Source organism: Schistocerca gregaria, chromosome 2 (assembly GCF_023897955.1).
Source record: "Schistocerca gregaria isolate iqSchGreg1 chromosome 2, iqSchGreg1.2, whole genome shotgun sequence".
Classification (NCBI taxonomy): domain Eukaryota; kingdom Metazoa; phylum Arthropoda; class Insecta; order Orthoptera; family Acrididae; genus Schistocerca; species Schistocerca gregaria.
In genome coordinates this window covers 292,760,668-292,778,328 of record NC_064921.1, presented here as the reverse complement: position 1 = coordinate 292,778,328, position 17,661 = coordinate 292,760,668, and the positions used below count along the sequence as shown (strand labels likewise).

Genomic DNA, 17,661 nt, shown 5'->3' with positions numbered 1-17,661 from the left:
GAAACAAGCACGTGATCACTAAAGGGTATTTTACATGAATGCAGGTATGAAGCTGGTTACATACATATGAAAAACAGTATTCAACCATCACTGAGGCCCTGCCTATCGTACAACAAATATCAAGATTTGTTTGATGTGAAAATAAAGTGTGAAGATGGCCGGGAGCTACCTGCACATAAGTGTGTGTTAGCAGCAAGGCTGCAGTTCTTTGCTGCTATGTTCAGTAATCGTTGGCTCGGGGTATGTTATCTATTGTACAGATTACTTTCATACATTCTGTAAAAGTTGTCATTCTGCGTACTCTGCCATTATTTGAATATTAATTGAATGGTGTTTTTTGGAGGAATTTTGTTACTATGGAACAGCTGTGAATCATAGACTATTTATTAAAATAATTATCATACCCTATACAAAATATTTCTTCATAGTTAACAATTCCCAATAATAGTTAACATAATTTTGCCTGTTTTTATACCCAGGAGATGGACAACATATGTTAGAAAAGTAATAATACTGGGAATGGTGTATTATCATTGGTTATGGGATTGTAGATCCCTCTTACAGCCTCCCTCTGATTGTAGTTCAGAAAGTCAAGGCACAAATGCTTCACCCCCTCTTTTTTTTTCCCCACAAAATTTAAATCACTACTGATAGACCAACAGTCTGGCCTCCTAAGATACTTCACTCTTTCCACATTGCCATCTGTTTTCATTATTGAGCTTTGTCTTCCATTATTTTCAACCTGCTAAAAGGTACTTACGCCATCTACACGTTTGTGACACGGAGAAGGAATATTCGAGCGAGCGAGGTGGCTCAGTGATTAGACACTGGACTCGCATTCGGGAGGACACGGTTCAATCCCGCGTATGGCCATCCTGATTTAGGTTTTCTGTGATTTTCCGAAATCTCTCCAGGCAAATGCTGGGATGGTTCCTATCAAAGGGCACGGCCAACTTCCTTCCCTAATCCGATGAGACCGATGACCTAGCTGTCTGGTCTCCTTCTCCAAAACAACCAACCAACCAAGGAATATTCTCCAGAACCTCTTCGTAGCTTTTATAAGTCACAGTAGCAGGTCCAGCAAAAAAAAAGGGCATTTTTAACGGGGAAATTGGGGAATATCTCTTTCTTGTCCGCATATACACCCTGTTCAGTGTTTTACAAAGGTTTATAGTGTGCCGTATATTTGTGTTCGCGCCAGCCACCCACTGGATTGCAATGAGGATTGTGTGTGTTAACCATTATTACAGTGTGTGACACAATACCAAGTGTTCTGACCTTTGATGAGATTAATCCTAACTAGAAGTGCGAGACAAAAATTGTATCTGCCTAAAAATTATGATTTATCTGAGTATATCAGTCAAACTGTTTAAAACATCTTGGAATTGGTTATTGCAAAACTCTTCAATCATTGTGTTGAACATTTTTGAGCAACCACATCCTAATTAGGAATTACTCCAAAAGCACTTAACAGTTAGATCCTGGTCACATCAAATTTAAAGGTAGGCTGCTGTTTCAGTCAACCAACATTGACGTTATATTAATTGGGAATGTTCATGAATACATTAGAGGCAAAATTCCAATGCCGGGAGTGGCACACTGCAAACTCTCCAGATCCCAAGTGAGAATGAGCAAACTCAAAATAATAATTCTGTTTTTAGTCTGGGGGTTGCCAATAATGAATTTGTGCCTCCAGGACAAATACTCACTTAAACTTTTTATTGGATAGTCATAGAAAGATTCAGGGAAAAATGAGGCACGTGTACAACCCTGCTTTGCAAATACTTACATGCTGCCTCCCATCACAGAGCAATACTGAGTAAAGTTGGTGTATGATACCCCTGACAGTTGCAGTGGGCTGTGTGTGGCAGCTGTGTATGCATGCCACCACCAGTCACGTAACGGTTTTTTGACACCTCTGTGGTAGCACCTCAGAATTGCTGGAGCTATATACACTCCTGGAAATGGAAAAAAGAACACATTGACACCGGTGTGTCAGGCCCACCATACTTGGTCCGGACACTGCGAGAGGGCTGTACAAGCAATGATCACACGCACGGCACAGCGGACACACCAGGAACTGCGGTGTTGGCCGTCGAATGGCGCTAGCTGCGCAGCATTTGTGCACCGCCGCCGTCAGCGTCAGCCAGTTTGCCGTGGCATACGGAGCTCCATCGCAGTCTTTAACACTGGTAGCATGCCGCGACAGCGTGGACGTGAACCGTATGTGCAGTTGACGGACTTTGAGCGAGGGCGTATAGTGGGCATGCATGAGGCCGGGTGGACGTACTGCCGAATTGCTCAACACGTGGGGCGTGAGGTCTCCACAGTACATCGATGTTGTCGCCAGTGGTCGGCGGAAGGTGCACGTGCCCGTGGACCTGGAACCAGACCGCAGCGACGCACGAATGCACGCCAAGACCGTAGGATCCTACGCAGTGCTGTAGGGGACCACACCACCACTTCCCAGCAAATTAGGGACACTGTTGCTCCTGGGGTATCGGTGAGGACCATTCGCAACCGTCTCCATGAAGCTGGGCTACGGTCCCGCACACCGTTAGGCCGTCTTCCGCTCACGCCCCAACATCGTGCAGCCCGCCTCCAGTGGTGTCGCGACAGGCATGAATGGAGGGACGAATGGAGACGTGTCGTCTTCAGCGATGAGAGTCGCTTCTGCCTTGGTGCCAATGATGGTCGTATGCGTGTTTGGCGCTGTGCAGGTGAGCGCCACAATCAGGACTGCATACGACCGAGGCACACAGGGCCAACACCCGGCATCATGGTGTGGGGAGCGATCTCCTACACTGGCCATACACCTCTGGTGATCATCGAGGGGACACTGAATAGTGCACGGTACATCCAAACCGTCATCGAACCCATCGTTCTACCATTCCTAGACCGGCAAGGGAACTTGCTGTTCCAACAGGACAATGCACGTCCGCATGTATCCAGTGCCACCCAACGTGCTCTAGAAGGTGTAAGTCAACTACCCTGGACAGCAAGATCTCCGGATCTGTCCCCCATTGAGCATGTTTGGGACTGGATGAAGCGTCGTCTCACACGGTCTGCACGTCCAGCACGAACGCTGGTCCAACTGAGGCGCCAGGTGGAAATGGCATGGCAAGCCGTTCCACAGGACTACATCCAGCATCTCTACGATCGTCTCCATGGGAGAATAGCAGCCTGCATTGCTGCGAAAGGTGGATATACACTGTACTAGTGCCGACATTGTGCATGCTCTGTTGCCTGTGTCTATGTGCCTGTGGTTCTGTCAGTGTGATCATGTGATGTATCTGACCCCAGGAATGTGTCAATTAAGTTTCCCCTTCCTGGAACAATGAATTCACGGTGTTCTTATTTCAGTTTCCAGGAGTGTAGATGGCTACTGTTTTGACCTACAGACATTGGTATTTCACTATTGAAAGCTGTCAACAGTGCTGCAGGCTTCCCTATATGCTGGGTCCCAATCTCTATGATTTCTTTTTATTTCTCAAACCCAAAAAATCATTTGAAAGTGCTTTTGGGGAAATATCCAGAAGAGCAGAACTGAGGCGCTGATAGATATTTCAGCAGAAGCCTTTCAAAACTATTATAAAGACTTTAAACATTGTTCTCACTGGTGTGTAATTGTCAGAGGGAGTTTTTCTGAAAGGAACAACCTTGTTGTACATAAAAAATAAAATTTGTGCGTACAAAAAATATATTACGTTACTTTTCTAACACACCTTGCACACTTTGTCCTTACATACAAGTAGAGGTCAGAGCTGATGTCATCTTTCTAATATATTCCTTAATTGTAGTTTAGACTGCATAACTCTTTTGTATGAAACTTGGCAGTACTGCTATTTCTCTGAACAGTTATCAGAACATTTGTGGGAGGTAGTTAAACAGGACTGTTTCATGTGGAAAGAATTATGCAATTTATATGGCTTTTCTTTCCTTGTTCTTGCTATTCTTTTCTCTGTTGTCCGTTAACCCCACTCCTCCGCTCCTCTCCTTAGCAATTCTGTGAATTTGTAACTCTAGGCTGGTGTTACTGCCTATATATCTTACCTTTCTTTCTATAACAACAAAAACAATCAGTTATTGATAAAAATATTTAGTGGGTAGATAAAAAAACCTACTCACCAAGCGGCAGCAGGAGATACACACAAAAAACTATTGTGACTGGCAAGCTTTCAGAGCCAGTGACTGCTTCTACAGGCAGAGGGGTTGAAGGGAAAGGAAGAAGGGCGAAGGAAAAGAACTAGAGAGGACTAATAAAATTTCGGTAAAGTCACCCAGAACTGCGAGTCTGGAAACTTATCATACGGGATGAAAAGGAAAGGAAAGGAAAGGAAAGGAAAGGAAAGGAAAGGAAAGGAAAGGAAAGCTTTCCTTGTCATCCTGTTATTTTTTTCAAATTAATGATGTAAATAAAATAGAAAGAAACTTCCACATGGGAAAAATATATTAAAAACAAAGATTCCAAGACTTACCAAGCGGGAAAGCGCCGGCAGACAGGCACGTGAACAAAACACACAAACACACACACAGAATTACTAGCTTTCGCAACCGATGGTTGCTTCTTCAGGAAGGAGAGGGAAAGACGAAAGGATGTGGGTTTTAAGGGAGAGGGTAAGGAGTCATTCCAATCCCGGGAGCAGAAAGACTTCCCTTAGGTGAAAAAAAGGACAGGTATACACGCGCGCGCCACACACACACACACACACACACACACACACACACACACACACACACATCCATCCGCACATGTGTGGATGGATATGTGTGTGTGTGTGTGTGTGTGTGTGTGTGTGTGTGTGTGCGTGCGAGTGTATACCTGTCCTTTTTTTCCCCTAAGGGAAGTCTTTCCGCTCCCGGGATTGGAATGACTCCTTACCCTCTCCCTTAAAACCCACATCCTTTCGTCTTTCCCTCTCCTTCCTGAAGAAGCAACCATCGGTTGCGAAAGCTAGTAATTCTGTGTGTGTGTGTGTGTGTGTGTGTGTGTGTGTGTGTTTTGCTCATGTGCCTGTCTGCCGGCGCTTTCCCGCTTGGTAAGTCTTGGAATCTTTGTTTTTAATATGTTAATTTTTTCAACTTTATATGTTTTACATTTCTTGGAAATCCTTTTGGAACAAGCACATTTGTTTAAAATTATGCATTGGCAAGGAACCCCCCCTCCCCCCAAATTACTGAGGCGCAGTGCATCATGAATTTCTGCTCAAGGTCATATGGTCAACAATGAGTATTACCTTGATGCTATGCATCTGTTGTGAGAAGAAACAAAAAGTCCAGAATTGTGGAAAAACTGTTTATGGCTTTTGCATTATGACAATGCACCTGCTCATTCATCATTGCTTCTGAGAGGTTTTTTGGCCGAAAAGAACACGGCAATCATGCCTCAGCCACCATATTCAGCGGATTTGGGCCTTTGAAACTTGTTCCTGTTTCCAAAACTGAAGAGACCTATGAAAGGATGAAGATTTTCAATGATTGAGGAAATAAAAACTGCATAATTGGAACTATTCAAGGTTGTACCAAAAAGTGCTTATGAGAAGTGCTTTGAGAGTTGGAAGAAGTGTTGGCACAAGTGTGTTGTATCTGAGTGGGATACTTTGAAAGGGACAACATGAATATTGATGAATAAATAAAAAAATTTTATCAGAATATGAAGTCACCTTACTTTTTGAACACTTCATAAGATAACTTGCATTTTGTACTTCTAGAGCAGTGGCGTGCATGTCAATTATTGTGATAGGATTTAAAATGTCTCCTATTACATAGAATGTTTGTTATCACGTGTGTTACTGCTATCAAATTTTAGTCAATGACAATTCTTGATTATGTTCAACATAACTGTTGTATAGTGTAAATGTGGGACTGACAAGTCAGAGTCTAAATCAGCAGTCTTTTTTGTTATTTGTAAGATCATATTAATATATGTATCTGTGATATGCTTTCATCTACATAATTTACAATTCTTTGACATTTGGTGTATGAAGATAGACACTATAAAAGACATAATATTATGAAACAATCCAACCTATCGTATCAAATTAAACAGTTTTTCGTGTAGGACATAAATTCCAAATCAAAATTATTTGGTTAAAACACTTGAAATTTTATATATACGTCTTATTTTGTAACTTTGTTCATTAAGTATGTTGTCTGGTTGTTTTGTTATATGGATATCTATTTCTGTTTCTTCTAGAATATTCAGAAACATCCCATTTTCTGCTTTATGGACAATGGTGATGTCCTTGCTAATGTCATTAGCAGAATGCTTGTATTCTCTTAAATGAGGATTTGCTACATTAACATTAACATGTCCTCTAAGTCTTGTTTGGAAGTCTCTCTCTATTTACCCAACATACATTTTATCACATTCAGTACATATTATTTCATACACTTCTGACATGTTACATGTTTGGCTCTTATCTGTATTATGTATAAGATGAGGTCTTGCATTGTTGTCTTGCATTGTTTTCTTGTTTTGGGGTGGGGGCAACTCATTTTGTTGGAGATATGTGAACCCAATATGGTAAGGTTATACTCATATTTTTCTACTTGCTCACTCTTTTCTACTTTATTTATTTATTTATTTATTTACACATCGAGTTCCGTAGGATCAAATTGAGGAGCAAATCTCAAAGGTCATGGAATGTGTCAGTACATGAAGTTACAACATAAAAGTAATAATAGATAAAAATGAAATTTTTATGAACCCAAGAAAAGTCAAGCCATAAGTTTAAGTAAATGCAGTGAACAGAATAACACAAGAATCAGCTTAATTTTTCAAAGAACTGAACAGAATAGAATGAGTGGACCATGAAGAAACAGTTTAGTTTTGATTTGAAAGTGCATAGTAAGATTTTTGAATTCTTGTGGTAGCTTACTGAAAGTAGATGCAGTAGTATACTGCACACTTTTCTGCTCAAAAGTTAAGGAAGTCTAATCCAAATTCAGGTAGGATTTCTGCCAAGTATTAACTGAGTGAAAGCTGCTTATTCTTGGGAATAAGCTGCTTATTCTTGGGAATAAGCTGCTTATTCTTGGGAATAAGCTGCTTATTCTTGGGAATAAGCTGCTTATTCTTGGGAATAAGCTGATATTGTTAACAAGAAACAACAGTAAAGAATATATACATTGAGAGCTCAATGTCAAAATACCCAGACTAGCGAAGAGGGGTTGACAAGAGGTTTGCGAAGATACGCCATTTATCTGATTTGTGTTCCTTCAGTTGCCCCCCGCCCCCATTCTCAAGAAACTAGGCTACAAATTGGCTCCAGGACAGACAACAATGTAAGATCACATCTTATACACAATACAGATAAGCGCCAACACACATGTCTGGTGTGTATAAAATAACTTGTAGTGAATGTGATAACTTTTTTGTTGAGGAAACAGGGAGAAACTTAAGAGTGAGATTCAGAAAAAAATGTCAGTGAAGTCATTCCCTCAACATTCAATGCACATTTAAGAGAATACAAACATTGTGTTAATGACATCAACAAAAACAAACATCACTGCTGTTTGTAAAACAGAGAAAGGAAGATTATTAAATATTCTAGAAGAAATTGAGATATACACCAATATGAAGAAACAACCAGACAACATACTTAATGAACAGAGTTACAGAATGAGATGTATACACACAATTTCAACAATGCTGTAAACAAATAATTTTGGTTTGGATTCTATGTCCTGCATGTAAAATTGCCTAATTTGATGTGATATGGTGTATTATTTTGCAGTATATTCTACCTTCATATGCCAATTGTCAAAACATTCTGTGCCACAGGTAGACTTACATGACTGCTACAGTATGTGCAGATGACTCAACAAATGTGACATATTTGTAGCAGAATTATGGCAAACTGCGAAACCTAACAAATACATGAATGATATTGTCAGTGCATTCATATTGACTCAGCCAGTCATGACAGCAGATGTTATGTTCACTACTGTTTCTTTCAAAATAGTCCAAGAAATTGACATCAGAAGGAAGCACCAGTCAAGGGGAAGGTCACAAGATGTCTGTGCATTGTTTTCATATGAAATGAGTTCAATTTTTTTTAATGATAGGCGGCTCGTGTGTCAAGAAAATCACTGTCTGAACTATACTCTGGCACATTCAAAAGGATGCAGCATGAGCTTTGCTTGGGCTTGGTCTCCAAAATGTCAAGATGACACAATATCATTGTGTATGCTAGAAAGGTCTAGTTAGGAACACTTTTGCAACATTATCTCCTCCACTGCTCTAATTGCCGGACGACGACTCTTATTTGAGAGGACAGTGGTAGCCATCTAGATGTAGGTTTTCTGTGTTTCTCTAGATTGGTTAAAACAAATACTGGTAGATGGTTCCTTTGAAAAACTTTTCCTTGCTAGCCTTCCCCCACCTGTGCTTGTGCTCTGTCTTTAATGATCTTGTTGAAAGGACATTGAACACTACTCTTCCCTCCTCCCTCCCTTCTTACCACCACACCCTCTGAAAAAGAAGTTTTGGTACATATCTCCAGTAATTTCAATTTGATAATTTATTCTATTACACCAGAACATATAGAAAAGTGCAATAATTGCATATTTCTCATATATATGTGTGTGATAGAAACCTTGTCCAAAGGGTAATGGGAAGAAAATGTGTTTTTAAGCTGTCAGCAAATTATTACTCATACCATCATATTTGTAACTTGCAATATTACAGGATCAGTGACTAAATAATTACACCTGTCATTCTTTGTTCCAGTCTTTAACAAGCAGTTCCTTGAACTTGCCAGTTCCTTATAAGGTTTTGGAGGTACTGGTTCACTATCTTTATGAAGATGAAGCACCTGCTGTTCTTGCTTCAGAGGATATTGACTTTATATGTAACACACTTGTCCTTGCAAACCAGCTGTTTGCTACACGGCTTTTGGAAATTTGTGAAGTGGCGCTTGCTAACTTGGTCACATTACGGAATGTGGCAGGTCTTCTTCAATTGGCTGACACACACCAGGCAAACCAGCTAAAGCAATGCTGTTTGCAATATATATGTTTGAATTTAAGTGCAGTATTGGAATCAAGGTGAGTGAGCTTTCAAATTTCTTTTTACACTTTTGTAATGGCAGTGTAAAGATTGTCCTGCTTGTCTTAAGTAAAGAGAAGCTTCTTCTTAATAACAGATTTCAGATTGTTTAAAAAATGAAAGAAACTGAAATAAATTACAAGGGTTCATATCTGTGTTATATGGATGCAGAAATGTGTGGCTGTAACATGTACGATGTTACAAGATGTCACACAGGCACATCTTTTTTCACTTTATCTGAATGATTCAGATCATTCAAGAAAGTGTGTCTAGTACATTAATTGCTGGTTGATGTCTTATGGTCTCACATTGTGATAATGATAATATTATCTAGCAAAAGAAAAAAAAGTGCTCATTGTTCTTTTTTTGTATGCTGTTCACTGTTGGTGAGAGAGCATCATCAGGAAATTTACATGCTTAACTCCCACTTTGTGTCTGGATCAAACTGGTGTAGTTGAATTCTGACTTTTTAAATTAAAATCATCTATAACTTCTCGAGAGAACATTAAACCAGGAGCTGCTGTGTGTGGATTGTATGTTGTGGTAACTACCTACCGCATATCTTCTTGATATGAAGCCTAAGAGTTTCTTTAATGAGCTGTCAGATTCAGTGACTGTCCTTTTAAATTGTGCCCTAAATTGAAGATAAGGGTACTTTAGTAGTGACTTCAGTGTAATGCATGGACAGACTGAAAACATTACTGACAGTAAGTTTTCTGTGTAGACTTCCATGGCCAATAGTGACTGAATATTGTATGGAGTATGAATTTGGGTGTCATTCCTCCAGATGCAGTAGTTAAAGCTTGTTAAAAATTTAAACAGTACATTAGCATTGCTTCTCTCTCTCTCTCTCTCTCTCTCTCTCTCTCCCTCTCCCTCTCCCTCTCCCTCTCTCCCCCCAGAGTTATCATGTAGATGTTGACTGTAGACTAATTCTATTAAAACGAAAATTCACTTGAGCAAACAGTAAATTATTGGGAGTTGGTGTAGTTGGCCAGTTTATACCTGCAGGAGATGCTGTTCCGGTATTGCCGATAGACACATTTACAAGTGGAAAAACTTTTCCTAGCCCTTTGAACTGTGGGTTCCTTGCTGAGCAATGGAAAGCTAGTTGGGGTGGGGTTTGACTAATAATGGCAATGTCTCCTTATGTTGGTGAACAGATGTTGGTGGCATCCTTACCTATACAAAGGCAAGTGTCAGTTTGACTTACTGCGAGGACTATTATTACAGATTTCTTTTTCTGAAGACTAAAACAAAGGTTTGGCAAGTTCATATTACAAGATGATAATGATAAAGAAAATATAAAAGCAGCTACTTAGACATTGTGTAAAGAGTGAAAATAGATAGATGAAAAGTAAGAGACTAGAGCTTCATCTTCCGCTGTAGGCTTGTACCTTCAAAATCGTAAGTGGAGAAGATGTGCAGGGAACAGACAAAAATATATAGGAAGTTATGTAGGAGACTATGGGTTATAAGTGTACCCAGTAATAACTTGATAGGATGAAATATGGAAAAAGAAATAAAGGGAGGTGGTGGTGGCGGTGGCGGCGGCGGGGGCGGCGGCGGCGGGGGGCGGCAGCGGGGGTGGTGGCGGCGGCAGCAGTAGTAGTATATGGATAAATAAAGAAAGAATTTAACAAAATTGGAATTCTGACAGCAGTGACCACAGGGCTAAGTAGATGGAAAACAACAAAATAGAATTTAATATTTGAGAATGTAGGTACAGCAAACAGGTGGCAATAAAGCCATGGGGAATTTGTTATACATGCAATATTATGAATCAAAGAGAAAATAAAAGAATGCAGTTGGAAGCCATCAGGTCACAAAATGAAACTGACAAATAGTAGTTATAATGGAAAATTGGAGTGAATGTCGGAAAAACGTATAAATTAAAAACATACTTTTCAGGAAAAATCCCCTGTATATTTAACATAGTTTAGAGGAGGAGGAGATGATAGTGTCTGTGTTAGACATTGAAGTGGATGAATTACGTGATCCATTACTGTAATTACAATTTGACCAAGCACTGAATTTTGGAACTCAAATGAGCAGAGCCGAAGAAACACATGGGATTTAATGACCAGAATGAGATGTATCAGAATGCATAGTGCTGTCCAAATAATTTCTGAATAGCTTTTTCTGCAAATATTTCATTCTTTGAGTCACTTAGTAATTTGTAAACTCATTTAGAATGAAAGGTGATTTACCATCATAGCTGAAGTAATTTAGTTAATTACACATCTGTTAACGAATTCAATAGAGAAAATTCTACTTCTGTCACTTTAAAAGCCAACTTCTGTGGTAGTCAGTTATTTTATTCTGCTTTTAAGATAACACTTTATTTCTGGTGTCAGGCATCTCATTGTCAGTATTGTTTTAAGTAAACAAATGTTGTTAAAAGGTGTAAAACCCAGAAAGAATGCTCAAATGCATCACAACTTTGAGAATGTGTAGAACAGTGTACAAATGACAAATCATTAAGATTACAAAGAAATGACTTCTATTTAGTCCCAGCTTTACCGTCTCGCGTGTCTGGAATGGTCAGTGTTGAGTCAAGCATATTCAGTGAAGAGCTGTCAAATGTAATCGAAACATGAAAGCAAATGACAGGATGCTTTGTCAATATCAGGGGATGAAATATCATGTTGTGATTGAGTATGAATGTTGCAGATTAGTCAGTTAAGGGAAATGGGTTTGTCATATCAAGGCTTCGTCATATCATGTCTTCCGTGCTCATGTGTATCATACTGTTATGAAAATGAGTACAGTTGGATTATTGTAGACAGTGAGTATTGGATATGGGACTAGACAATGTCAACATAATTATAGTTGACCATTTTTTGCCCTTGTGTTTGTAATAGATCATACATCTTCATGCACATTGTTTAGTTGATGCTAGAGCACTGCAGTTAGTGTGGACTTACATGTGCTAATGGTTCATCACTGTCTGTCACTTTAGTGCCTGCTGCCATTGTCCAGATATTCACAAACGGCATGAGATCAGAATAAGCATGTGAACTTCATATGTGACATGACTGATGTTTTTCGAAGGGATCTTAAAACCTTTCTTATAATGAAGTGTTTCAGCTTGACATAGCTGGTCAGTGCAGCAGGTGAATAGGAATGTAATGATTTGGGGTACCATATGATAAAAGCTATAACAGCAGCTTGCTGGTACTGTAGGCAAGTGGAACAGAAACTGCTTCGTCAGTGTGTGATGTACTGACCCATCTACATCAAACTCCTCATTCAAATTTCAGCAGGACAGTGCACTACCATATGCAGTCAAGAATGTGGTAGTGTTCTTCGCAGAAAGACAACTACCACTGCTAACTTGGTTGCACACTAACCTAACATGGTACATATCAAACATGTGTATGATGTGGTTGGTTGGTTCATAACTTGTTTTTTTGTGGTTTTTCAACAACCACTGTTAATACTTTGTGTGCTCTCACAGACTCCGTACAGAGAGATTCCTCACAGACATATTCTGGCACTCTTTAACTCCCATGCTCTACACTGTGACATTTAGTAACTCTAATTGCAACATATGGAGACTTCACACCATATTGAAATCTGAAAATACAAGATTTTATACAGTTGTGTTATTCTGATAATTGCTATTATTATGTACATAAAGTTAATTTTTTTCACAAATATGCTTCCTGGTGTTTTTAATTTTCACTGTCACCAGTGTAGTTGTGTTCTGCAATTTCATTTTATCTTGGGTCTAATGTTTTTGTTCTTTCTTGCAGGTCATTAGAAGCTGCCAGTGATAACATTTTGGAAGAGCTAAGCAAGTACTATTGTGAGTTAAACCCTGCATTGTGCAAACGTATTATCACACCATACTCAAGTGCACCAAGTGAAGAAGTCGTTCAGTCAATAGCAGGATCTCATCCATTCACCTTTGATTTGTATAAAGGTACAAAAGTGATAAAAACTAAAAATCTTACACTGAAGATGACTAAAATGTTTTCTTTTTTGTATATTGTTATGTTCAGCTTGAAATTGCCTCCAGCTCAAACATACCGTAGTAGCAAATAATATAATTTGAGTGGCAACGTAACAGCAGATGTGTACACACAAAACAGATGGCTCAATTTCTTTCTTTTGGAGGTAGTGGTCCTTTCAACTCACTGAAAAGATTGAAGAGTTTGAGGACAATGTATTTTATGATTAACTATTAAAACCATCCAGAATCCCAATTTAAAAGAACAAAAGTTGGCGGTATCAGTGGCCAAAGATTTTCAAAGAAGACAAAGGTGATGAGAAAATTTTCATGATTTCAGCCATGTTTGTTGTTGTTGTTGTTGTCGTTGTCGTTGTTGTTGTCGTCGTCTTAAGTTCGGAGACTGGTTTGATGCAGCTCTCCATGCTACTCTATCCTCTGCAAGCTTCATCATCTCCCAGTACCTACTGCAACCTACATCCTTCTGAATCTGCTTAGTGTATTCATCTCTTGGTCTCCCTCTATGATTTTTACCCTCGAGCTGCCCTCCAATGCTAAATTTGTGATCCATTTATGCCTCAGATCATGTCATACCAACCGATACCTTCTTCTGGTCAAGTTGTGCCACAGACTTCTCTTCTCCTCAATCCTATTCAATACTTCCTCATTAGTTACGTGATCTACCCACCTAATCTTCAACATTCTTCTGTAGCACCACATTTTGAAAGCTTCTTTTCTCTTCTTGTCCAAACTATTTATTGTCCATGTTTCACTTCCACACATGGCTACACTCCATACAAATACTTTCAGAAACTACTTCCTGACACTTAAATCTATGCTCGATGTTAACAAATTTCTCTTCTTCAGAAACGCTTTCCTTGCCATTGACAGTCTACATTTTATATCCTCTCTACTTTGAACATCATCAGTTATTTTACTCCCCAAATAGCAAAACTCCTTTACTACTTTAAGTGTCTCATTTCCTAATCTAATTCCCTCTGCATCACCCGACTTAATTCGATTGCATTCCATTATCCTCGTTTTGCTTTTGTTGATGTTCATCATATATCCTCCTTTCAAGACGCTGTCCATTCTGTTCAACTACTCATCAAAGTCCTTCGCTGTTTGACAGAATTACGATGTCATCGGCGAACCTCAAAGCTTTTATTTCTTCTCCCTGGATTTTAATACCTACTCCAAATTTTTCTTTTGTTTCCTTTACTGCTTGCTCAATATACAGATTGAAAAACATTGAGGGTAGGCTACAACCCTGTCTCACTCCCTTCCCAGCCACTGCTTCCCTTTCATGTCCCTAGACTCGTATGACTGCCATCTGCTTTCTGTACAAATTGTAAATAGCCTTTCGCTCCATGTATTTTACCCCTGCCACCTTCAGAATTTGAAAGAGTATTCCAATCAACATTGTCAAAAGAGACAGCAAAGGACTTAAAAGAGCAGTTGAATGGAATGGACAGTGTCTTGAAAGGAGGATATAAGATGAACATCAACTAAAGCAAAACGAGGATAATGGAATGTAGTCGAATTAAGTCGGGTGATGCTGAGGGAATTAGATTAGGAAATGAGCCACTTAAAGTAGTAAAGGAGTTTTGCTATTTGGGGAGCAAAATAACTGATGATGGTCGAAGTAGAGAGGATATAAAATGTAGACTGGCAATGGCAAGGAAAGCGTTTCTGAAGAAGAGAAATTTGTTAACATCGAGCATAGATTTAAGTGTCAGGAAGTCATTTCTGAAAGTATTTGTATGGAGTGTAGCCATGTATGGAAGTGAAACATGGACGATAACTAGTTTGGACAAGAAGAGAAAAGAAGCTTTCAAAATGTGGTGCTACAGAAGAATGTTGAAGATTAGGTGGGTAGATCACGTAACTAATGAGGAGAAGCTAAGTTTGTGGCACAACTTGACCAGAAGAAGGTATCGGTTGGTATGACATGTTCTGAGGCATAAATGGATCACAAATTTAGCATTGGAGGGCAGCTCGAGGGTAAAAATCATAGAGGGAGACCAAGAGATGAATACACTAAGCAGATTCAGAAGGATGTAGGTTGCAGTAGGTACTGGGAGATGAAGAAGCTTGTAGAGGATAGAGTAGCATGGAGAGCTGCATCAAACCAGTCTCCGAACTTAAGACGACGACAACAACAACAAAATATGCTGTTAGTTTCAGGTTTTATTTCCACCTTTCCGACAGTCTAGCATTAATCGCCTTGCAGAAGAATGAAGTTATTTTTTCGCTTTGCTAAAGAGATTTGGCTTTTATTAATCTTTTGCGTTCAGGTAGTCAATTTATTTGAAACGAAGTGTTTACTTTCACACTGTTGGCTAGTTTCAACTGTTCGCTGCATCTGAAGTGCACGTTTCCATTCTCTAGCTCGTGTGGCATTATGCTATAATAAAGAACCAAACATGAGATAATAGGTTACGGTACTGGTACACCAAGAAAATTTACATCCGAATCTGGACATAAGATTCAGCACTTTAAGCCGAATTATGCATTTTAGTATCGTTCACGATATTTATGATATAATGGAAGATTTTTTAATGTTTTACACTTACGAACATGTGGGCTTCCTGCGTCATTGCAGCTGCGCAAGCGCGGTGAAGCCTGTTATCTGGCGCTCTCTGACGACTGCTGAAACCAACCTATTTCTTACAGGTCACGGGAAAATATTGCGAATGGTGGTTTGAAAAGCGTCAGATTCAAAGCAGATTTCCTATTATGCAAGATGGTCTAAATAGTTGAAATGGCTCTGAGCACTATGGGACTTAACTGCTGAGGTCACCAGTCACCTAGAACTTAGAACTACTTAAACCTAACTAACCTAAGGACATCACACACATCCATGCCGAGGCAAGATTCGAACCTGCGACCATAGCAGTCGCGCGGTTCCAGAATGTAGCGCCTAGAACTGCTCGGCCACTCCGCCCGACTTAGGCAAGATGAATTATATGCGAGAATGTACGGTGAATTACTTAAATCACAGAGCGTTTGACTCTCATTTAAAAATCAACTCTTTGAGGACAACCATCTTCAAGGATTTCGAGCTTAGATCAGACAGCTACGTTGTTATTAAAATTTTAGTGGCACATTTGTGTGATGTATCTGTAAGTGTAACACTCGCGAAAAGATCAGCATTTTATATGTGGAAGCTTACCTTCTCTTGCATCTTATTAATCTTAGAGACCAATATTATTTGTGAATGCTTTGTTTTTCTTGTAGCAACACTATGTATATTAATTTAAACCATTAACTTCTCGTTTCTGTGTGTTCGCATTATTTAAGAGTGATCTTGCTATTGGTAGACTACATCATGTGTCCTATGCTGTCATGAGGTGGCGAGATCATGTGACATGAGCTATGACTGGCTTACAAAAGCGTATCGCATTCTCAATTTCATTGCTTCGGAAAATGACGTGCAGTGTTTGGCGGAATTTGAATTTATACCTCCGTAAAAAAGCCAGCGTACATGTTGCTGCGCATCAAAGATCTTTCCAAGTTTTGTTTTCTAAAGTGCCAGCAGATCCTACGTCTGTGTATAAAACCATAAACATTCAAAAGACTAAGTTTTACTGTGCCGAGGAAAAGTATACTATCACTTAACACGGATAAAGAATATTTTCACCTGGGAGAAAGTGTATTTTCAACCAGGAAATCCGGGAAAAACCCGGGAATTTTTTTCCTTGTCCATATAGACATCCTGATTACAGAATGACAGTTTCCATCTTTTATCTTCAGTTGTTCTGGCATTGGCATTATGCCCCTGCCCCCTGCTCCATGGCTTCCAAGGTGCCATTAGGCCATGATGCCAAAGCATAAGGAGGCCTCCACAGCAGGTGGACACTATCACTCACCATTGTGCATTGCCATGTTTTGTGCTGATGATGTTTACACCAAATCTGCACATATGACAAACCAGAGCACACAGTGGGCTGTTCCACACTTAACAACTACCTGAACAATGTTTCCAGTTTCCCTGCTTTGTTGGTCTAAGTGTCAGAAGTAGAACTTGTTTTCCTGCAGAATCGACATGCTACTCAACACCACTGAATAAAATTTGATGGACTTATTTCTGACGTATCTGCGTCTCACAGCACACAACAAACAGTAATAGGTAGAATATTGACCTCACAATTCTAAGAAATGAAAACAAACAAAATCTCGCCGCCAAGCAAATGATTCCCCAGAACAGCATAGCTGACAAGCTTAAAGTAATTTCAGACTGACTGTAGAGTAACAACAGTTAAATCAAACAGGTTTCCCACGTGCCTCATCAGATATATGTTGGGTGCTTCCAGAGGTTGCCTGTTCTTTACCCTTTCATCTTACCTGTCATCCAACTTTAAGCTCATTAAAAAAAAAAAGCCTCAGATTTGTACCATGTTCACTGTGTTGTTGATTAGGCCACAATCCCCATTGCAGACTGTGTTGTTCCACTGTCGTACCCAGTATTGTATGCTGGAATATGAAGATGAAACTATAGTAGCCTGTGCTTAGCACATAGCAGCAAATGTAAATTTCTATTTGGCCTTTAAGATACTCACTGGCAGTAGTTCTTTAGAGCAGGAAGTTACACTAATAGAGCACATTGTGAGAGAGTGGCCCAGTGAGGAGCAGCTATTTGTTGACTCCGCCA

General features: G+C 39.6%; 1 protein-coding gene across 1 annotated transcript in view; it reads left to right on the top strand.

Annotated features, from left to right (window-relative positions):
- LOC126336900 (inhibitor of Bruton tyrosine kinase) overlaps positions 1-17,661 on the top strand; it is a 113,828-nt gene that overhangs the window by 71,895 nt on the left and 24,272 nt on the right. Inside the window, exons 12-14 of the mRNA XM_050001026.1 lie at positions 45-240; positions 8,735-9,051; positions 12,811-12,980. Of these exons, the coding sequence (XP_049856983.1) occupies positions 45-240; positions 8,735-9,051; positions 12,811-12,980 (683 nt within the window). The remainder of the gene's footprint in view (positions 1-44; positions 241-8,734; positions 9,052-12,810; positions 12,981-17,661) is intronic.